This window comes from Polyodon spathula, chromosome 24, assembly GCF_017654505.1.
Source record: "Polyodon spathula isolate WHYD16114869_AA chromosome 24, ASM1765450v1, whole genome shotgun sequence".
Classification (NCBI taxonomy): Eukaryota; Metazoa; Chordata; class Actinopteri; order Acipenseriformes; family Polyodontidae; genus Polyodon; species Polyodon spathula.
The window spans coordinates 17,833,106-17,855,671 of NC_054557.1; the positions used below are offsets into that span (position 1 = coordinate 17,833,106).

The window sequence follows — 22,566 nt, forward strand, 5'->3', positions numbered from 1 at the left end:
GCTTTTTTTCCCCTGTCATTTATAATTTTGCAATATTTTTTATCATCTATCTATCTATCATTATATATATATATTCACATAAAGCCTTGCAATTTATACTATATAATATAATATAGACGATAATTTACATAAGAAACAAAGCTAACAAACAAAAAAAAAAAACACTGCTTTTATTTGTTTATTTCTTATACAAATATTTCGTACTGGCGTAGACAAAATGCAACCCCCCCCCCCCCCAAAAAAAAAAACCCCATAAAATCTCTGCTTAACAACTCCCCTTTTAAGGTATTTATATTTGCCTTGATTTTAAGACCCTCTGTGTAGTTGCTATGGGATATATTCCCAAAGCATTGATTTTTTTTTTTTGTAGCTTTAAAATCCCTGTATATGTGGCTGTATCTGCCTCATGACTACGCTATCCCACAATGCAAACCCACTGATTTGCTGGGCTGCTGTCGTTCTGAAGTATTTAAAAAGTTATCTGAGGCTTGCATTTCCTGCTGTGAACCGAACAGTGAGTCATATAGTCATACTGTACTGCTAGCACGATGACACACGCACACACACACAAGCACACACACACACACGACGTACGAAGTGAATGATATTTAGCTTCTCGATTTCAGTATCGACTCCATGATGAAACCCACAGAGTATTCTGAAGCGCTGCTTTCTTCATCCTCGCTAACATCGAGTCAAGTCGTAGCTACTGTAAAGAAACACAGATTCAGTCCCACCTCATGTTAATGACACTTAAATACAACATCACTTCCCATGCTGTAGGTCACATTCACTCTAATAGTGGACCTGGACTCGGATCGGGGACCGGAGGGGAGGGGAGGGGGGATGGATTTAAAGAGCTGCTCGTTCTCTAAGGCTAAATTCATTTCTCCCATAAGAGACGAAAGGAAAACGTGTTTGTTTGGTGTTTTTTCTTTCTTTTTGTAAAAAAACAAAAAAAAACAAATACAACTCTAAAATAAATACAGAAGTGATTAGGACCGCTTGCAAGACCCCCACATTGAATGTCGGAGCAGTTTATTTCTGCTGTGTTAACTATATTATTTACTCACTTTGCCTTCTTCGTGTGACACTTTGGCATGGGACATCTTTTGTCACCTACAGAGAATAATATAGACAGAAAAGAACAACAGAATAACTTGTGTGTTTCCATGCACTGAACCCAGTCTGTTCTCAAATCGCGTTACAGAATCACACAATGAGGAGAGTCCAAGCTAACCCTTTCCACTAAGTAGATCTAGTTACTGTGTATTCACATTATAATTATTTGGTAAATGCATGCACGCTTGCACATCATTACAATGCTATCCTGCGTAGTTACAATGTGCTTAATGTGTGCTTAATGTGTCAGCCCTTCTGCACTCACATATCAGGACCAGAATTCCCATCACAAAGAGCACAGCAGCGAAGATCAGACCCAGCCTCCTCAGGTAGTAGTCGTCTGTACAGAGAGAGGGGACATTTGAGTGAAGAGGCTGCACACCTCGCACACGCGATTACAAATCAGCCAGCAGCACAGTGCTGAGCATTTCGCTGTGTATTCATTTGCTGTGAGTGTCAGTAGACTACAAACTGATATTCCCTATGCTCTACTAGACCTCTCTGTGCTTTACAATGCTTCCCTATGCTCTACTAGACCTCTCTGTGCTTTACAATGCTTCCCTATGCTTTACCATACCTCTCTGTGCTTTACAATGCTTCCCTATGCTCTACTAGACCTCACTGTGCTTTACAATGCTTCCCTATGCTCTATTAGACCTCTCTGTGCTTTACAATGCTTCCCTATGCTTTACCAGACCTATCTGTGCTTTACAATGCTTTCACTGTGCACACTTTGCTGGGCTTGACTGTGGAAAACTGTTATAAGGGAAGTGCTGACAAGATACCATAAGAGACAGAGGAGTCAATTGTATACATTAATCTTAACTACAAAGAAATAGGAAAAAACAGGCTGAAAAAAAACAGAAAATGCAGAAAAGGAGGGCATATGTTTCACTAACCGTATTCAAACACAGCAAGCTGCTCCTCGGACACACCTGTAATAAAAATCAAACAAGAAGAGATAACAAGAAATAATAAAAGGAATACAACTCTAGCTTTTTCCTAGAGCAGGCTATGCACAGGAGGGGGATTATTATTATTATTATTATTATTATTATTATTGTTTCTCTGGTATAGTCACAGGTCATTTATAAAGCGCCTGTGTGGTTTGTTTCCCTTGACTGGTGTTGGGGGTTGAGGCTGTGGGAGAGGAAGGGAGATTCAATATCCAGGTTAAACACTGTAGTAGTAGTACAGAAGCACCTGCCAACTGAGCTCCACCTGTCCTTGCTCTCTCAGAGTCAGGTCAGCTGGCTTGACTCTCAAGACTGAAAGTGACTTGAAGCAAATAGCCTGGTTCTTAGAAAACATGCCAGTCCTGATTTTAAGATTGCTTCTGTCTCTACCTTTTCCCAGATGGGTGCTTTTGGTGGTCTTGCTAATCCGGGGCGAGAGAGAAGAGGCTGTGAGGGTCAGAGGGGAGGGGGCAGGGTTATAAATCAGAGCAAACACACATACTATTATACACTGCACTAGTGTAATCAAGCAAGAAGAAAATTTACAGTCAGAAAATCACTTCATATAAATCACTAGTGAACTGAGTCAAACACAGGTTGTAGTGACCATGTACAAAATCCACTGCTTTACTGAATCAGCGTCTTATGATGATCAAATTATCACTGCCTGTTTCCTTGAATGAGAGACGGGAATCACAGTACCTGCTGTGGAGTCGGTCGATGCAATTCTCCCAGGAGTGCTTTCTGAAGAAGTGCCTTCAAAGGGAAAAACTGTTTTATTTGTATTGTTTTTGTTTTCCGCTTTAGCAACAGCAGTCGGACAAAGATATTTCAAGCATTCACTTAGAAAAATGTACCACTGTAGTTGTGTATGAGGCTTCCTCTTTAAAAGTTAGTCCAAAGATACGAAGTTGAGTCACAAAGCCACCCAGACAGGCAGCCTGTATTACTGTGCAGTGGAAATACCTTGGTGTTCCGTTGACTCTGCGCTTGTGCTGCTAGCTGCGGGCGTTGTTGCCATGGTACCTGTTGGGTAAACCGCCCACAGCGTTATTACAGTGAAGAGCGTGTTCTGAAATGTGAAAGCCTCGTTGAGCACGGCTTCAGTTATCATGCTTACCGTCAGTTGAAAGATAGGTGCTGGGTGTCGTCTCCTCTGCGCCAGGGGCTTTCCTTGCTGATAGAAACAGACCAAGTGCTTTAATCAAATTGATGACATTTATAATGTGTTAGGAATCGTGAAGCCAGGCCAAGCTAATCAAAAATGTCAGATAACTGTTTTTATTGGAAGGAATTCCAGTAACACTTTACATGAAGTGTCTCTAATTGCTATGTATTTACATGGTAGGTACTTAATAAATGCATGTGTGCTTACACATAATTACAATGTTATTATGATAGTTACAATGTATCTAATCTGTAAAAAAAAAAAAAAAAAAAGAAAGAAAATTAATTGCATGACATAACCTTAATCTAAACCCCCTAACCTGTTCAAAAAGATTTACACATTAAGTAAATTATAACTGTGCATACTAACAGTGTAATGATATGAAGGTGCACCTGTATTTACTATGCAACTACTATTTAAGGACACAGTAGAGACACTTAATGTAAAGTGTTACCAGAATTCCTAAAAACGAATGCAGGCTGCTGTGCATTACAGGGAATTAAGTGAGTTACCGTTGGTTTCATTCCTGGCAGTCCACCAAGTAGCAAAGGCAGCCTGGCTGGTGGATTCTGGGACGGTGATGGATTCTGTCGTGGAAAGCTGCGTCGGTAGCAAAGTGGAGTGCTCACTGGTGCAGCCTGAGAACAAACAAACTCCAATCAGATTCAGCCTCACACATTCACCCCACAAGTCCTCTTGATGCTGACGTATTTTGTTCCACGAATTGTGTTCCCTGCCTGACTCCAGTCTGTCTTTAAAGGTATTTTGAGCCCTGGGAACACGCAGCCACTGTGTGTCTTGGAACTTCATTTCAGGAGGCTAGGTTTCTGATCACTGCAGGGCACACCAAGGGGACTTGGGGTTTGATGCAGCAAAGTTGCCTCAAACTAAGTGTCCTGGAACCAGGTTTCAAGCTGCTGCTCCTGAAAATGTGGCTTTGTGTATAAAGCACAGTTGTCCCATCCTATCAAAGGATAAAAAACCATTAAAGGGAGCAGGGTTGGCTTACCACCAAATGAGAGCAGCAGCACAACTGGGATCAGGAACAGAACCACATGCAACTGTGAAGAGACAAACAGATTCCAGTGTTAACAAGGACATGAGAAATGCTATTAACATGCTGTTTCACTGAAACAGGAATCTGGAGCAGGACCCTCATCTAACCACAGCCTTTCCCACAAGTGCACATGTCGCCATGGAAACCATCTACTCAGGATGTCCGGGCCAACTGCAGCTTTGGTATTTTGCGTAACTGAAGTTCTCGCCCTTTTCTTGGGATGACCTCATTAGCTGCAGCGGAACACAAATGGGAATTACAAGCTCTTCATGATCTGTGACAGGGTGGGAGGCATTGTGGCTTGATATCACTTTTTTGTTGCTTTTGCGAATGGCTGCAGATCACGACGGTGAAGGAAATTTTAAAAACGATACATTTCCCACTGGCCTTTACCAAGAATTTAGAACAATCTGAAAAGAATTTCAATGCCCAAATAGTTCCAAAAAGAAAACTAAAAGTACACGAGCTTTCAAGAGCTCTGCAGCCTGGGAGCTGGAGGGTGAAGTGCTGGCAGAGGCAGGAGACAGCAGATGGGAGTTTGAAAAAAGTGCCCTTTTATTTTCCAAGACAAAAAAGTTGAAACAAACTAAATAAAAATGACAATCAGAAACCATGCCCAGTGAAGGCCGGACTGAGCACACAGCCTGCTGCTCTCAGCGCTCTCTCTAAACTAACACAGCACAGACTTCCTCTTTTACGCCATGGCGTTTGGAGCATCAGTTAGGACTTGGCTACATTCTGCTCATAGATTTAGCAGGGGCGGGAAGGTCCACCCTTAATCAAAGCAAAATACAAGCAGCTCTGTTTAACCCAGTCGGAGCCCCTGCCATGTGGCTTTCACAGCAACCCAGCCAGTAGGAAAAGAAGACCCTTCCTTACCCTGTGCATCCTTAAGAAAGCCATTAGTGCATCTGCCTTGACTCTGCGTAGCTCTGTCTCCAATCTGCAGTGCTGTGAACTAACAATCAGCCAGCTTGTGAGTAACTTCCTGACTGGGCTTAGTTACTCATCCTATACCCACCCTCCCCTCCTCCCCCTCCCCTCTCTCTCTATCTCTCTCTCTGACTGCTAGGTGGAGGAAGTTACTGGAACAGCTATTTACTTTCTTGGCACCCAGACAGACAAGGTTTCCAATCTTTATTTTGGGAGTGAAGACATCAAACAGCCTACTTCAGAATTGTTTTGTGCAATAGCTTTTAGTAGAAGAATGTAATAGTACATACTGTACATCTCCAAACGAGATAGCCAGAATGCAAGGCATATGTTGCACCCCCAGTAACCGGCTGGGATTATCACATAGCCAGTGGGGTTTTCTGTAAGATGATTGTGTGTGTCTGTGATGTCACGTATACATTAGATAGAGGGCTATACATGTGACTGTGAGTCAGTGTGCTTGATTTAGATAAAGGCTTGGGTGAAACATGGTGTTCTTACAATTGTGCCAGACAGCTTATCTCTAAGAACAACCCCCTTGAGTCTGCTGCACACCTCTATGTGATTCAAACTGACAGATGCATTTGAAAACACAGTTAACAAAAAAACAACCGGAAAGATAAAACTGGGTTAACCGCATGCAAGCTACTACGGAAATCGCGAATTCAACAACCAAAACCGAGAGAACAGCTGACTGTGAGCATGCGTGTGTGGCTGTCCTGCCCAGAGATCCTCAATAGCAGTGCTGCAGGGTTCTTCTATAAAATACCAGTCATTTGTTTGTTTTTTTTTTAAACTTTTATTTTTAGATTTGGAAATGTACCCTGTTAAGATCAGAATGTACAAGTATACATGGCATTATTCCAAATAAATTTTGCTTTTTTTTGGATTTGTCGAAAATAAATACACAGAAAACAAATAATGCATGGTACGTGGTCTTTGATTGGCATTTTTAACTAAGCACACCTTGTTATTACAGGAATGATCAATCATTTTCTATTCCCCACTAATAGCTAATGTTTTAAGCATGCTGAAACACTGACTCCTTTTCACAAAATAAAAAAAAAAACACATAAAAACAGACTTTCCATTTCTATCCACATGTTCTCAAGCCGGTGGAGGGAAGCTGCTGGCTAGCTGTTACTCTTGCAACATGTCCACAGGCTAGCCAGCCCCTGCCCTCCTATTCAAAGGCCCTCACACCAGCTCTCCTCTCATCTCAAAGGGCGTCTCATAGTCTCTCCAGGAGGGCGTGTACTCAGCCACGCTGTCGTAGACTCTCATTGGATCCTCGTATTCCGATTGGCCCCGCCCTCTTCTCTGATAGGCTCCCTGATATAACGGAGTGGGGAGGGGGGGGGGGGGGTGAAGCATGGTTTTTCATGTTAGTATTAATGAGAAGTACAGTGTGCTGCTCTACTGGGAACTTTATTTTTGTTGTTGTTTTTTACACTGTTCACAGTATTTAATGTAGGAATAATTTCACCAGAACACAGCTGTTTCCCAAGGTGTGTGGTTACATTTCAAAGGATAATGTTGGGGGATGCATGGGAAAGCAGCTCACTGAAGTTATCCCGTCTCATCGGTACAGTACATGAATCAGTCTTGTGTTGTTCTAAAACCCATTTATATTTATATGAATGCATCTGCAGAATGTAATCTTCTTATTATGCATCAGTGTATTCATGCAAGAAAAAGCCATCAAAAAATACTCCTGAATATATAAAAATGTGGCATATTAACATCCGCAAAATAATCTCAAACCATGTAGGTGCCACTATATCCCCTTCAGTCACAGGTTTGAAAACAGTATGTGTGAACTCTGTGGAGTTTGAGAAGGTGCTTTGCTATAAAACAGACAGGAATCTTGACAGGATGCAGTTGTGCACAGTGTGAGTGAAGAGGATGCATCTTGCAATGTGACACACAGTTCCTGCGCCCTCACGATCTCCCTCTCACAAGGTGTACAGGGATAATAAAGTCAGCATGCATGTGGGGTTCACACTCACAGTGGGGTCTGGCCCTTGCCGTGGGTCCAGCAGCGCTTGTCCTTGCCTGTCCAGCACGCTGTGGTAGTGCCCCGAGGAAGGGGGAGGGGGGTACGGTCTCCCCGCCTCCTCATACAGACTGGCATCTCTTACCTGCTCATAGTCATGAGCATCCCGCCTCTGATCCCAATGTCCTGTGAACCACATACAGGATTTACAGATGAACCACGCAGCCTTCAGCCCTTTGCTGTTCACTTTTGTATCATTTTCTGTTTCATTATCGCATTACAGAGACTTTATAAAACTCAGGCACCAGTGTGGTCTCAATAATAGAACCATGTCTAAACATTACCCCTCCACTTCTCCCTGCAACACTCATACCCCTAGTGGAGTTAGGAAATACTACATTTGCTCTTTGATGTGCCTATTATCTTGAACCTGGTGTACTTCGAGTTTAGACGTGATTTTTGAGAGCTCTATTGAGTGTCGGAGGGGTGATTTTTTGACTCGCCTGCAAAGCTGCTCGTCCCCTCGCTCAGACACTCTGGCGCCTCCTGGTGGGGGTAGAGGGAAGGGCGGAAGTCGCTCGCGGGGTAATAATAGTGACTGCGCCCTGAGGCGCTGTCCTGTAGAGAAGGGAGGAGCGAGTGGGACAGAGTGAGGACACATTTCAAAAATCAAAGAGGGAAATAGAGAGAATTAGATAGGGAAGATCTTTTTTTTATCATGCACAGAGAGAGACACCCCCCACTTCTTCACTGCAGCCCCTCCGAGGAGTGCCCAGTGCCCAGTCAGTTCCCATTGGGAGCCTACCAGACCCTCACCCCTTCATAGCTCTCGTACACACTGGAGCTGAGCTCAGAGCAGCTGTCGATGAGCAGGGTCTGCCTGGCTGTCTTGTTGAGGAGTTCCCCTCCTCCGTACTCATTGGGCTTCGTCAAACTGGACCTGCGGAAGTCAGTGAGACGACTCAACGCAACATGAACACCACCCCTGCAGACGTGTAGCACACACTGTGGTGCCAATGAGACACTCTTCAAGCAACAGAAACAATAGCCCTCATGTCCCCAACAAACATACCTATAAAAGGCCATAAGGCATTGTGAAAGCATGGTAAAGTACGGTAAAGACCAGGGAAGGGCGGTAAGAGGAGAGAGATTATAATATCAACGATAAGTCAATTATACATCAATCTAAGAGACTACTAAAGCAATTGAAACGCTTTGAAGACAGGTGTTCTGACTTTTTTTGTCCAGTCCCTGCATGATACTTTTGTGTGCCCATTACTCACCCTTCTCCTTCTCCTTTTCCTTTCTTCCCTTCTGAACCTGCTGGGAAAGAAATGGGACCAGTTACCTTGGGGTTAGAATGATGCTGACCAAGGCTTTCAATGGCATTCTATCCTGCTGTCAGAATAAGGCTGCTTCTCGCCCCACACTGCCCCCTACCTGCGTCACTGTGGTGAGTCCTCCACTTCTTGACCAGGCAGGCCACGAGGGCGGAGTTAAGAATCAGCAGGACTCCACCCACCACCGCCAACACCACAATGAGATAGAGCGGCAACACAGGGCCCTCTGGGAAACAGGAGGAACAAGCAATGAGGGACCAGGAACTACAAGAAACTGAGTCAAGCTACAAACATTTCAGCTTTACCTTCTTCAGTGTTACTAAGTTGAAACTAGAAGAAGCCCAGTCAAGCAGACACGCGTTTTGGCTAGCCCCTTTATCACTGTTATTGAGGTAAGACTAAAAGAACCTTTTTTACTCAACAGCACAGATGAAGACACTAGCCGAAGTGTTTACTGCATGACTCAGTTTTCTTCCAGTTTCTACCTCAATAGGAAGTAAAAGGTAGTAGCCAAAATTATATATAAATCAGCTTTTTTTGTAACAGTTTTACCTTAGAATTATTTGAAAGACTTTCACTACTACTGTAGTTGCAATATTGAGATTCAAAACGAGAAGATGCTCTAGGTATCAGTTGCAGTGCGCATGTCTCACCTGTAGGGGGAGTCTCCTCTGTTTCAGGTGGGCTTGGGATCTTGTCGTCCTTTTCTGGTTTCTCTGTGGGAAAGGAAGGTACAGAAACAAAACAAGAAAAGCTAAAAAAAAAAGGCGTCAAAAACACCAAAAAATATTCAGGGGACTCTTTCCAGCAGAGGCTGGCGATAAGGAGGAATTGTGATGAATAGTGTGTTTGTTTTGAGATGGGGACATGCTACAGACACAATTACCAAAATGAGTGTGCATTTCATAAAGGAAACCTACAAAGTGTCTTCATTGCATAGGTGGAAGAGCTAGGGTTTGGGTTGGAGTACAAGCTATACCATAGCACCTTAAAGCTACAAACACGTCTGGACCTGAAGCTGTTCACGAGTATGAAAAGTCTGTAAACTACAAAATGCTGTATTAATAAAATGTCTATCCTATTTACCAGGATGACCAAAAACTAAAACAAACCAGGAGAGCTGTATTTAACTTCAAAATCCTTAGCGTCTGTTACATTAGACACCCATCCCTGTTTCCAGATTCATGTTTGGCTAAACGGTTCTGCTGTGAATGATATTTCCCCATCACTGTCAGTCCAGCCCAGGTCGTTTCAGTTCCTGCCCACTCACCTCTAGTGGTGACTGTCAGCACTGCATTGCTGTCGGCATAGTCGCTCTCCCCGAGCAGGTTGAGTGCGTTGACGGAGAAGTTGTAGGGAGTCTCTGCGTTGAGGCCGGTGATGGTGAATGTGGTGGCTTGGGGGGGGAACACGTCCACATACATGAAGCTGGCTGCTTCTTCCCAGTGATACCTGCAGCAAACGAAGATTAACCAGAGAACCACACCCACCCAACCCACTAGGCTTTCAGAGTGCAACAGCAAAGTGTATCACTACTGTGAAAGCAGTGATAACAGAGATCACGACTGTAGCATTGGTAGCATTATCACTGGTCCCCTTTTCCTTTGTCTTGAATTTTCTCATACTTTCTTGATTACCTAACCCTGCCCAGTGAGTAAGTAACTCCGGACGTAGTTACCTGACCCTGAATTTTTGCTCCAGACCCCCGTCGAAGCCTGCGGTCCACTGCAAGGTGACGGAGTTGTGGGTCACGCTGGCAACCTGTAACCCCGTGGGTGGGTCCGGCCGACCTGGAAACAAATGAGAGAAATCTTCGGCTATCACTGCTTCCTTCCATCGCAATGTGACCCTGTCTAACAACCTGGATCTCTCATAGCTTACCATGTCAGAATGCTGTGCTGTTAATGATCCCACACAGATCTACATTTTGAACATTGGTTATGCAGCGATTAATGTTTAAAGTTTCACCCTGCCCCTTATAAAACTACTATTGTATGTTTGCAGTTTTCTCCCATGCTTTTCCTATGGTTACATACTGTGCTTTAACAATCGTTCACCTTGGTTTGCCATGTTTATTAATATGCTTTTCCATGCACTATCTTGCTTGTCTTTACAATGACTTTAAGGTGAAGATTAAGTTAAATATTTGGGTATGATTGAAGGTCTAGATCAATATGTAAAATGAGTACAAAGTAACAAAACAAACACACAAAAAAATATCTAATAACTATGTGCAATTAATTAATGCTACCACTTTGTTGATTTTTATATTTGGGACTGGTTTCTTCAAAGCCACAATAAGTTGAACTCCAGTTCCAGGCCAGTTTAAAGCGAGCTCGACCCAGTGGTAGTATGAGAGCGCGACGTACTGGTGCTGACGAGCTGGATGTGGAAGACGTCCAGTCCCAACTTGTTGCGGGCGGTGCAGGTGAAGATGGCATAGTCCAGGGCAGCACTTGCATTGATGATGGTCAGAGTGCTGGTGTGGAAAGCACCCTCGTGCACAGTATTCTCCGAGTACCTGAGTGGAGAGGGGCACACTCTGCCTTACTGTGCCATTGCAAGGGGAGCAAGGCTGTCGACATACAGGGCAACTGATGCAAGCAATGAGTACAATCTTTGTTTTTGAGATTTACTATTATGAAGTTAATAGTTTTCAGGGTGTCTCTGATTATAACACTTTATAATTTTTGCACAGTTTGAGCAGCCGCAATTGATTCACTTATAAGACTCACCTTGGGTGATTGAGGTCCAGACCCACCCCATTCTTGGCCCAGCTATAGTCCACTTTGGGGATGCCTTCTGCTTTGCAGCTCAAGGTGGCAGTTCTGCTCCCATCTCCAGAGGTGGCCACTTTACTCAGATGCACGCCTTTCTGCAGTTCTGGTTTAACTGCCAGCAAAGCAAACACACACCCAGTGAGACCTGGGCAGCTTTCTATTGGACTTCACGCAATGAACCCATGAATAACTGAAGACCAACTAGGACTAGTTAATAGAGAATCCCACAGACCAGGCAATGACAGGGCATTAAACAGGTAGAAAATCTATTATTAGGAAAATGTAGCTGATATAAGATCAGGGGGGTTCACCCCCTGGTGCCACTACTGTAAATTAAAAAAGGTGACACAATAGCGAGCGTCGTAACCCCCAGTTGTTCTGTGTTTAAGCAGCTTTCCCAGCTGGAGGGGAGAGTGCATGCCAGTTTAAACAGTAAAAGAGCTGCTACAGCAAGTGTTTGAAAGCAGACTCTTTGAAAAGGACAGATTTGTAACGCTCACAGCGCACAATGAGCCGCACTGCCTGTTTGGCCGGGGGCGCAATGCCGTTGTCCACTGTGCACTCGTAGAGTCCAGCGTCTGAGCGCTTGGCCTCTGTGATGATCAGCTTCCCTGTCGCCTCCTCCATGACTTGCTGATCAGCTGTCAGCTCCCTCTCCTCCTCGCCCTGCCAGACAGACATTAGAAAGGATGCTGGTATCATGGGATGCAATATTGCCAGTAAGCTGTAACATATATATTATTATAGTTGTGAGCAGGCAGATAGAGTGAGAAAGAGACAGGGATAGGGAGGGAGAGAGAGAGAAAGAGAGAGAGAGAGAGAGAGAGGTGGATACACAGATATACAAAAGTGTGTGAAATGTTTCAGCTAGTGCCTCCTGTGCTTGCATTAGCCCATGAGTTGCTGAACTTCACTTTTTTAGTTTTACACTTAGAATTACCATCCCAGAGAGACATTAACACTGCATACAGGGATCCAGAAAGAAACTAACTGACAGACAGATACAAATAGATAGAAAGGACAGGCAGAAAAGACCAATGCTCAGCTGGTTACCCATGCCAGCTCAGTGAGCCCCGTCTTACCAGCCAGCCCCACTGGAACATGCCCGGGGTGACAGGATTGGCGTCAGCGGTGCAGACGATCTCCGCAGTGTCCCCGAGATCCACCTCAGTGGGATCTTCCAGGCTCTTTATTGAGGGAGAGTCTGCCAGGGGAGAGACGCTGTCAGGGAGCATTTGTGAATGGAAATCGGGCAGCTGTGAGCCAAACCATTAGAATGTGATAAAATAGCAGGGAAACTGTTCTGTAGTATCTTTATTAACATTGCTTACAGTAACGAAATCTAGAGGAGGCAGCCAGCTGTACTTTGGAAGCTGCTACATTAAGCCTGATACAGCTTGTGATATTGCAACATTCAGCTTATGATAGAACAGCAAACCTCTGGATAGGGTTATGCCAGATGTGGTTTTGTTTAGATCTCCCAGGCGTCCCTCCAAACTCCCCCCAGCACTTACACTGCACGTCCAGTTTGATGACGGTCTCGTTCTCACCCTCCGTGTTTTTGCAGCGGATCTTGTAATCCCCGGCATCTGTGCGGGTCAGGTTCCAAATCTCCAGCTCCCCTCCGTCCTTGAGGTGGTGGCGCAGCGCACCCTCTGTAGCCAGGAGAAGCAAGGTCTGAATGAACGAAGACACTAGAACTTCAAACACCCAAACAGAGGTACAACCTACAAACCAATCTGCTGCAGATTAGCAGGCCACGTTTCTATCATGCTTCCAGGGGTGCTTTGTGTTTTGTTTATAACACCCTGATTTAAATTTTTTATAAATAAATATTCTGCAAAATGCACAAGACTGGAGGTCCCCCCTTTCTCTTAAGGAGGTTGAGCAGTTCCGCCCATCCCCAGCTGACCTGAGTTTTGATTGGTCTACCTTTTATCAGCGTCTCCCCGTGATAGGTCCAGGTGTAGCTGATGTTGTCTGGATTGGCCGACACCCTCAGAGGCAGACGGGCTGCATCGTGCTCCACAGCTTGGACCACCTGCTGCTGGTCCGGGGAGAACTCAGGGGGGTCTGCAACAGGAAGACACGTCACTAAAGAAAATTCTGCAGGCTTCTCACTTTTCATTAAGTACTGTGGAACACTACAAAGCGGTAAATAATTTCATATGTTAACCTAACATTATTCAGCAGGTTTCATTACACTTGATGAAGCAAAATTAGTTCATTCTATAGGATGATGCTGGAAAACCTGCAGCGTTGTCTTTGGAATATCTGTAGCTTGTGTACTCTATTGACACAGACAGACAGGGAGACAGACTCACAGAGCACATCGAGCCTGTGGAAGGTGTTCACCCCCTGTGTCAGCACAGCGCTGTACGCCTGGCATGTCACCCGCTTCCCGTTATCAGAGGAGACGGCTTTGATATAGACCCGACCCATCGTCGACTCGCCTCCATGTTCCGCTTTCTTCTTCCCCAGATCAAAACCACGCAACCTGCCAGAGAGAAGGGAGGATAGAGAGAAGGGGCTGTGAGAGTAGAGGGTGCTGGGGTAGAGGGATATGGAAAGCAGGGAAGGTTGGAGTTAAATCAGGGAGTGACAGAAGGTAGGGTAGAGGAGAGTGAGAAGGGACAGAGAGAGAGAGCGAGGGAGGGGGGTGATGGAGGGGGATAGCAGGAGAAGAGAGGGGTAGAACTAAAGAGGGGTGCAGGCAGTGTAGAGAGAAAGGAGAATAGAGAGATGTGTGAAAGGGCATTGGCTCACCTTTCCCCATTCTTGAACCAGGAGATATTGGCCACTGGGTTGCTGCTCCCTGTAGTGCAGGTCAGTGTGAGAGACTGGCCTCTCTTGACTTGCTTTGCTGAAGAAGAGATCTTCACGTTCATCGGTGGGACTGAAGATATGGGGAGTAGAAAGAGTCATTCAGGAGAGTTCCTTGTTATTGTACCATCTGACCTTCACATCAGTTATGAAATATTAAAAACACAGAATTATTGACAGTTTCCCATACAGCATTGCACGTGTACAATTTACTGTCGACGAACCGCGGACGAGATGAATTCTTTGATTAGCGGATCCTGAAATAACGAGGGGGTGCTGGTGTCAATGATTACTCACACTGCACGTGGAGTTTTGTGGTGGCGGTGAGGGGCGGAGCTTTCGCCTCATTGGATGCGTTGCATCTGTAGGTCGCCAGGTTATCGTCGGGCTGTGTCGTGACAATCAGCTGTCGGGATGCCATCATCCCTGAAACGATCGCAGACGGGACGTACCGGACGGGCTTGTTATCCTGAAAAAAACAGAGGAGCTCTTTATTATGAATGTAGTAAACACAATGCTGTAAAGCAGGGTCTGTAGAAGCCTCACTGAGCAGATGTCCCACGATAGATCTATATTTACAGCAACAAATTGCAGGTGAGGGGCTGACCTTGAACCAGGTGATGCTGCCCACTGGGTTCCCTCCACTGGAGAAGCAGGTGAGTTTGACCTCGGTCCCTGCTTTGAACTGCTTCCCCTCCGGGGGGCTTTCAATCCAAACCTTCTGAGGGGGGTCTGAGAGTGAGGACAAACAGGATTGAGTGGCCATCAATATCATGTAAAGTCTCTTATTGTTACAAAGAGATGTCATCTTGTGCAGTTTGGACGAGAGATTCTGTCTACTCAAACTGTGCGAACCGCTGTCAAAACATACATAGCTATTACTCGCATAGCTATTGAAAAATACTAAAAGAAGCCCTTCTCCAGCACACTCACACAGTGTGGAGCCCCTATCCAGCACACTCACACAGTGTGGAGCCCCTCTACAGTACACTCACACAGTGAGGAGCCCCTCTCCAGCACACTCACACAGTGTGGAGCCCCTCTCCAGCACACTCACAGAGCACGCGGAGCTGGACGCTCTCACTCTTGGTGAAGCGGATGGCCTCATTGAACGCCTCGCACGTCAGCTGCAGCCCGTTCTCCTCTCGGGACACTGTGTGGGTCAGGTTAGACATGGTCACTCTCCCACCATTGGATGCCTGGACACAGTAAACCACAGAGACACTTCGTTAGCATAGAATAACAAAAGTGCCCCTCAGAAGGGGATCCCCACTTTGACCCTGAAGGAGTGCCGCTTGTCCAGCTGAAGGGAGCAGCAGAGGGTGGCAGTGCTCACCTCAGTGATGGTCACCTCAGTGGTGGTGAGTTCTCTGAAGCCCAGCCACCAGCGGATCTGCACCGGGGGGTTACTGGCAGCCGTGAAGCAGGAGAGGGAGAGCTGCTTCTTCTCAGCAATGCTGGAGGAGCCCAGGATCTTCACCTCCGAGGGCAGGACTGAAAGAGACCGCAGAGAGAAACCCTCGCTCTTTATACAGAGAGCAACAGGAGCAGTATATTGTATCTGTTAACATCCACAGCTGACCCTGTCTTTTATGGTTAAAGCATGGTTTACGTCAGTCCCTTGCAATTATATATATATATATATATATATATATATATATATATATATATATATATATATATATATATATATATATATATATATATATTTCCCAGCTGTTCAGAAGGGCTGCTGGTCTCTCAAATCTATCTGTATTCCCTGCTAAGTCGCACTAATGCGGATTTAAACCTGTGGAAATATATCTCTTCAGCAACAGATTGAAGCTGTTCCTGCAGCATCTGTGAAAGAGCACACTGTCCCGAATCAAACTCAGATACGTTGTATGAATGTTGTATTTGCTGCAGAACCATGCATTGAGCAATGCCGTTCTATTGAAGACGGTTTGGGAAGCGGAACTCACAGACGACTCGTAGAGTGATGGTGTGATGGAGGGGGACAGGAGTGACTTGGTTGACTGCCTCGCAGGTCAGTCTGGCCATGTTGTCTTCAGGTTGGATGTGCAGAGACAGTGGACTGCGGGCGGTGTTGGTCAAGGAGACGGTGTCCCAGCTAGTGGAGATGACCTCGTCATTCTGGAGAAAGAGAAGCATGTGAAGAGCATGTGTAGTATACTGTGAGAATACATAATAATCCCAACCCAACACCAATGCAACCCCAACTGCAACACCAACCCCAACCCCAACCCCAACCCCAACCCCAAGCCCAACTCCAACCCAACCCCAAGATTAACTACAACCCCAAGCCTAACTCCAACCCCAAGCCCAACCCCAACCCCAAGCCTAACTCCAACCCCAAGCCTAAGCCCAACCCCAAGCCTAAGCCCAACCCCAAGCCCAACCCCATCCCCAGTTTATTTACATTATTAACATGTGTCTAACTATTTAATAGCTTAACTAGCTGGCAGCTGGTTGACCAACAGCCTTCTGTTTGCTAGGTCCCCCTCAGATGTGTAGATCTAATTTTACACCCTGTATCTCTGGCCTCTCACCTTTGACCACTGTAGTGTGGCGAGTGGATTGCCCCCGATGGACTTGCACTCTAGACTTAGGGTCTCCCCTGCCTTCACCTCGGTGTGATCGTACCCCTCAATCCGGGGGGGCTGGGGGGGGACTGGGGTAGAGGCAAGAGCAACAGCACATGTTACGTCTGAGTTCTGTAGTTATTATTTAACTTCCTGTGGAGTGTCTAGGATAGTAGCTTCTCTTGTTGGAATATGCTGAAGGGCAGTCCATTCATTTTTACATGATAGCCACATTATAATTTGTTGATTGCAGCAACAAGTGGCCCTTTGAAAGATTTAAAATAACTGTAATGTTCATAATAATGATTGTGTTGCCATTTTTTTAAGTTTCATGTAGCCAAAACCTTTTGCTAAGTGTTTAAAACACAAAGTCAGAAGAGGACGCCTGTATATATTGCTTAGTTCAATAACATTTTTAACAGAAGAACGCCTGTGCACTGTGTTTGTATTTATATCTTCCACTTTAAAAATAGATAATATAATGTGAGGGTAATCATGGCAAGAAATATTGGTAATAATAATAATAATAATAATAATAATAATAATAATAATAATAACAACAGACTGTACTCACACAACACTCTCATTGTAAAGCCAGTCTCCACAGGCTGAGACACGGCCTCATTCATAGCCAGGCACACCATCTGATTCCCATTGTCCTGACTCTGAGGGGTCACCCTGGGAGGGGAGGGAGGTGGAGGGTACTGAATTTGCTTTAAAAGGATAACAAACCAACCTCCAGCCAGCGCTGTAGGGCAACCAAATCAGAAGAGGAAATTTTATAGTGTGGGTGAGTTGGACAGCACTGCCCAGCAATCACGTTGGTAAAATTGTATGTTTCTGCAGTCTATTGGAGAGCCTAACCCTAACCCTAACTCTAAACCTACTGCTGTAACCCTGACACCAATGAAAACCCTAATGCAAACTCTTAACCCAGACCCTAATAGAAACCTTAACCCAAACCCCAACTCGGATTACACATTTTAAATTAGGGAAGGTGGGAGATCAATCCAAAAACAAAAACACAGCAGCCTTGCCATTCTTTTTTCTTTGACAACATTCAATAAGCCAGGGTCAGTATTCACTGTTCTCTTCATACGAATCGGCTATTGATCCCAGATCCTCGCACTGATTTATAAAGGCAGGCACGTCGCTGGCTTATTCACCGAATGAAAGTTTCAGCACCATGTTTCAGAGTGCAGGGCTGGACAGCTCCCTATCTGCACTCCCTCACTGTTAAAGGGGGCCAATGCTCACCTCAATGGTCCTGCACGTTGAGAATGCACCAGCGTGTCTCACCACTGGAGTGTTGGATCTGAACACGTCTCTTACCTCACAACAGCTCGTGTGCTCTGAAGTTTCTCCTGTGACCCCGGGAGAACATTTACCTCGACTCCAGACACCTCATTTGAACCTGTAGATAGACAGCATTGAAACGTGCAAACCCATATATGAATTAACTATATCAAACCATTCTTCTTGGTGCTACCAGAAATCAAAACGATTACCTTCAGCTCGATCACGTGGCTTTAACATTTTACCGCCGAAGATGTTGAAGAAAACTTTCAAAATGGTTGTCAAAAGAATTTGTGAAAGTTTTATAGAAGATAATCTTACATGACATGACAGGTCACCAGTGGGGCTAGGTGCATGGCAGAGGTTGTGCAATCAAAGTTCATATATTCTATAACGGTATCTTTTGTTTATTTGTACTTACTCTTGGTGAATCTGACCTCAGAGGCTGGCTTGGTGTCGGTCACACTGCAGGAGACAGTGTACTCCACCCCTGCCACCCACTCCACTTCAGAACCCCCGCGGTGCTCCTCAATCACAGGCTTCCCTGGAGGGACTGAGGGAACACAAGACAACTGTAGATTGTAGACAATAAAATCCAGAAAGCTGTCAGTTTTAACCCAAATCTTAACCCGATTTTACCCCGAATCTAACAAGGGATCCGTACTGAACACTCAAACAAAACGCCTGCTTCAGTAAAGAGGCTGGAAGTTGTTCTGGAATGGGATAATGACTGTGATTAATGTGACAGCTGCCCCGAGGAAAATGTGGGAGCCGGTCCTCACAGGTGTGTGCCTGAACAGGGTGAGAGGTAGAGGAGTGGAGAGGGGAGGAAAAGGAGGAGGCGTCGTTTATTCATCCCCATCCTCCCCTTCACCAGCTCTGGAGGCATTGGGAAAATGTGTTCTGTTCCCAGGCCCCCAGCGTGAGTGCCAGGCCTCGTCTCCATGGCAACAGCAGCGGGGCGAGAGAGAGGCTAACAATCAGGGCCTGCCAGAGAAGAGTCCTTTTCATCCCTGCATTACACGCTGGGGTCTGCTGGCTGCTTTACAACTGGACACATATGGGCTGAATCTCACAGCTCCCAGAGGCACCGCGGGAGAAGAGAGACTGCAAATGAAGATGTGAGGGGACTGGACTGGCAAAAGGGAGACAGGCAGGGAGGCAGGGAGGCAGGGAGAAGGGCCTTTTAATAGTGACATTCTGGGACCATATAGCGACACACACACACAAAGCCTGCTCTGAAGACAAAGTCCGTCGTTCAGTAACGCGGTGTGAAATGCATCTATAACAGTTGACTGAAAGAGATGAATTCAGACTTCAAGTTGAATTGTAAATAAAATACAAATAATTACTTCTCTGGTGAACCTGGCACAAACAATATTTAGCATTTGGATGCAAAATAAACTTTTAATGAAAACACTTTTCCCATAAAAACGAAAACAGCCTGCAGCCTTAAAATTATTATTTTCCAGAGGCTTCGTAAAACAAATTCTTGTTTAAATGCTCATCAGGACCCCCCGCCCCACCAGCAGTGTTGGGTACACTCACTCAGCACATTGACCCACACAGTATGGGAGATGATTCCAATGCTGCTCTCGGACTGTCCCACTTGGCATTCGTAGGGAGAGTCATCCTCCAGGGTCACCCGCTCTATTTGCAGGTTGAATTCCCCTGGCACAGTGAGAAAAGTTAGAGGTCAGGGACCCAGCGACTGGCATTGGCTCTAACTTGAAAGAAAACTTGTTTTCAAAGTGGCAGCTCATTCCATGATGCTGGCTCTTCACTATAAAGACTCTTTGGCTGACCTGGTGTAGTTTTCATATTACAGTATTGGGCATCAAAAACTGAAGAGCAACTCCTGAACTGAGGCAACAAATGTTTCGACTAGAAGTGGTTCTCAGTGTCTTTAAACAAGTTTGAATGCATAATTATAAAAATACTTTACCTTTATCCTCGTCTCCAGCCATGCTGTAGCGAGGGAACCCTGGCATGCTTCGATTGGGACCTAGAAGAAGTCCATCTTTAACCCACTGGACCACCCCCGTGACCCCCTCCACCTGGCACTGCAGCACCCCCGTCCCCCCTTCCACGACAGTCACGTTGTCAGGCTGCATCCGGAATGCCTGCTGCCCCCTGGAGGCTGAAAGGTTAAACACAAGTCGAGGTGTGGATTTCTAGCATAGCAATGCCGTTTCCCTAAACAAACTAATTCCAGTCTCTGAGTGTTTGTCTATAACATCGGTTACTATTGTGAGTGATCTGTGCGCTAGCCTTGTTTCTTAAGTCTTGCACGCTCTTGGTTATCCACATGAAGAGTGAATTTGACCCCAGCCTTTCAGCCCTTCAGTATCTTTTTTAAAAGATACAGATATATACACGTGAGACCTATATAGTGGATGGAAGGTAACATGTGGAATTATTATCATTAGCTAGAGCATTTATATCACACTGCCCTACTCCCACAGCTCCCATCCCAATGAGACAGCACCCCGCCCCCCTGCCTTGTCCTGCTCCCATCCCAATGAGACAGCACCCCGCCCCCCTGCCTTGTCCTGCACCCATCCCAATCAGACAGCACCCCACCCTTCTCCCTTGTCCTGCACCCATCCCAACCAGACAGCACCCCGCCCCCCTGCCTTGTCCTGCTCCCATCCCAATGAGACAGCACCCCGCCCCCCTGCCTTGTCCTGCACCCATCCCAATCAGACAGCACCCCGCCCCCCTGCCTTGTCCTGCACCCATCCCAATCAGACAGCACCCCGCCCCCCTGCCTTGTCCTGCACCCATCCCAACCAGACAGCACCCCGCCCCCCTGCCTTGTCCTGCTCCCATCCCAATGAGACAGCACCCCGCCCCCCTGCCTTGTCCTGCACCCATCCCAATCAGACAGCACCCCGCCCCCCTGCCTTGTCCTGCACCCATCCCAATCAGACAGCACCCCACCCTTCTCCCTTGTCCTGCACCCATCCCAACCAGACAGCACCTCGCCCCCCTGCCTTGTCCTGCACCCATCCCAATCAGACAGCACCCCACCCTTCTCCCTTGTCCTGCACCCATCCCAACCAGACAGCACCTCGCCCCCCTGCCTTGTCCTGCACCCATCCCAATCAGACAGCACCCCACCCCCCTCCCTTGTCCTGCACCCATCCCAATCAGACAGCACCTCGCCCCCCTGCCTTGTCCTGCACCCATCCCAATCAGACAGCACCCCGCCCCCCTGCCTTGTCCTGCACCCATCCCAATCAGACAGCACCCCACCCTTCTCCCTTATCCTGCACCCATCCCAGTCAGACAGCACCCCACCCTTCTCCCTTGTCCTGCACCCATCCCAATCAGACAGCACCCCACCCTTCTCCCTTGTCCTGCACCCATCCCAATCAGACAGCACCCCACCCTTCTCCCTTGTCCTGCACCCATCCCAATCAGACAGCACCCCACCCTTCTCCCTTGTCCCGATCACACCGACTGTCTTACCCCACTCCCATGCCAATCACTCTCTCAGCCTGTGCCCCTCTCTCAGTCAGTTTGGAGCGGTCAGATTTGTGTCGGTGTGTTACCTTGAATGCAGCACAGCAGCAGCAGAGCTCTGGTGAGTCTGTGCAGAGCTGATGTCATCTTCATCCCGCGGTCCTCTCTTTTTACAGAATGGGCAGCTTCTGTACAGAATCAAGAACATGCAGAAGCACAGAGACAGGGTGGAGGGCAATTCCTGGCCTCCAATGCCATGTCCAATTCCTTTTAAAAATCAATTCCAAGATCCAATTCCCTTTTTATCAATTCCGTCACATCAAAACTGCAATCAGTTCAGTGTTCTGTTAAAATGAGCTTTCACAGTGGAGGCAACAAACAAAGTCATTGATTGCTACTTAAATAAATCGGCTTCAAATAAAAAGCAGTTGAACAATCACAACAATTATCATGTCTCTAAAATATCTTTGAAGGAACTGGAACTGGAACTGGAACTGGAACTGGAACTGGAATTGGAACTGGAATTGGAATTGGAATTGGAACTGGAACTGGAACTGGAACTGGAACTGGAATTGGAATTGGAATTGGAACTGGAATTGGAAATTGGTTTTAAAAAGGAATTAGAAATGGAATTGAAAAATTGACCCCAACCTTGGTCCCCATGCAAATATCTAACTTTCGATTTGTTAATAATTGATCTATGTACTGAATCATGATCTGCTGCTCTCAGTGCACTAACTCAATATAATCGGTATGCCAGTGCACATATATCTGGTGCTGTGTGACTTGTTTGATTGGAACAAAGATACATTTTTAAAGCAGAAGTATCTAGTTTAACCACAATCTTTATGGTAGATTGAATCCATGACTACGAGGAGCTCAGAAAAGTAACATCGACACTTAAACGGGAGTCATTGCAAAGTCAGCAGTGGAATTCCTATAGAAATGCCTTCAGTAAGCATTGCGCCACCCTGCCTGTGAGTTTGACTCAGCTTTAAATTCTGAAGCAGGATTCAACTTTGACCAGCCTGCAAACTGCCTGCCC

General features: G+C 46.0%; 2 protein-coding genes across 3 annotated transcripts; both read right to left on the reverse strand.

Annotated features, from left to right (window-relative positions):
• Positions 1-1,069: 1,069 nt before the first annotated feature.
• fxyd5 (FXYD domain containing ion transport regulator 5) lies at positions 1,070-5,191 on the reverse strand. The gene is made up of 9 exons (XM_041225679.1): positions 5,183-5,191; positions 4,256-4,307; positions 3,759-3,884; positions 3,199-3,255; positions 3,045-3,104; positions 2,469-2,525; positions 2,022-2,057; positions 1,388-1,462; positions 1,070-1,119 (listed from the first exon to the last, which is right to left on the reverse strand). Exons 1-9 carry the CDS (start codon positions 5,189-5,191, stop codon positions 1,070-1,072), a joined length of 522 nt encoding a protein of 173 aa, XP_041081613.1.
• nphs1 (NPHS1 adhesion molecule, nephrin) lies at positions 3,844-21,720 on the reverse strand. 2 transcript variants are annotated; one of them, XM_041226887.1, is made up of 31 exons: positions 21,611-21,720; positions 19,999-20,193; positions 19,602-19,724; positions 18,475-18,606; positions 18,090-18,171; positions 17,332-17,435; positions 16,725-16,846; positions 16,137-16,308; positions 15,512-15,669; positions 15,233-15,374; positions 14,783-14,907; positions 14,473-14,644; positions 14,119-14,248; positions 13,677-13,849; positions 13,285-13,425; positions 12,867-13,007; positions 12,435-12,556; positions 11,853-12,018; positions 11,308-11,464; positions 10,942-11,093; positions 10,251-10,362; positions 9,843-10,024; positions 9,226-9,288; positions 8,673-8,798; positions 8,516-8,552; positions 8,049-8,172; positions 7,736-7,850; positions 7,246-7,418; positions 5,183-6,568; positions 4,256-4,307; positions 3,844-3,884 (listed from the first exon to the last, which is right to left on the reverse strand). In XM_041226887.1, exons 1-29 carry the CDS (start codon positions 21,672-21,674, stop codon positions 6,434-6,436), a joined length of 3,840 nt encoding a protein of 1,279 aa, XP_041082821.1. In that variant the 5' UTR covers positions 21,675-21,720; the 3' UTR covers positions 3,844-3,884; positions 4,256-4,307; positions 5,183-6,433. The 2 variants fall into 2 exon arrangements, with proteins under 2 accessions (XP_041082821.1, XP_041082820.1); XM_041226886.1 differs by having other exon boundaries at positions 8,516-8,555.
• Positions 21,721-22,566: the final 846 nt, after the last annotated feature.

Excerpts from the sequence above, each read along its gene's own strand:
- fxyd5 (XM_041225679.1), bottom strand. Across the intron at positions 3,256-3,758 it reads TGCCAGGAATGAAACCAACG|CAAGGAAAGCCCCTGGCGCA; the intron begins GTAACTCACTTA and ends TGTTTCTATCAG. Across the intron at positions 2,526-3,044 it reads AGAGTCAACGGAACACCAAG|CCTCTTCTCTCTCGCCCCGG; the intron begins GTATTTCCACTG and ends TGACCCTCACAG.
- nphs1 (XM_041226886.1), bottom strand. The coding sequence starts at position 21,674 with ATGAAGATGACATCAGCTCTGCACAGACTCACCAGAGCTCTGCTGCTG. Across the intron at positions 16,309-16,724 it reads CCACACTACAGTGGTCAAAG|AATGACGAGGTCATCTCCAC; the intron begins GTGAGAGGCCAG and ends CTCTTTCTCCAG. Across the intron at positions 10,363-10,941 it reads CATCCAGCTCGTCAGCACCA|GTCGGCCGGACCCACCCACG; the intron begins GTACGTCGCGCT and ends ATTTGTTTCCAG.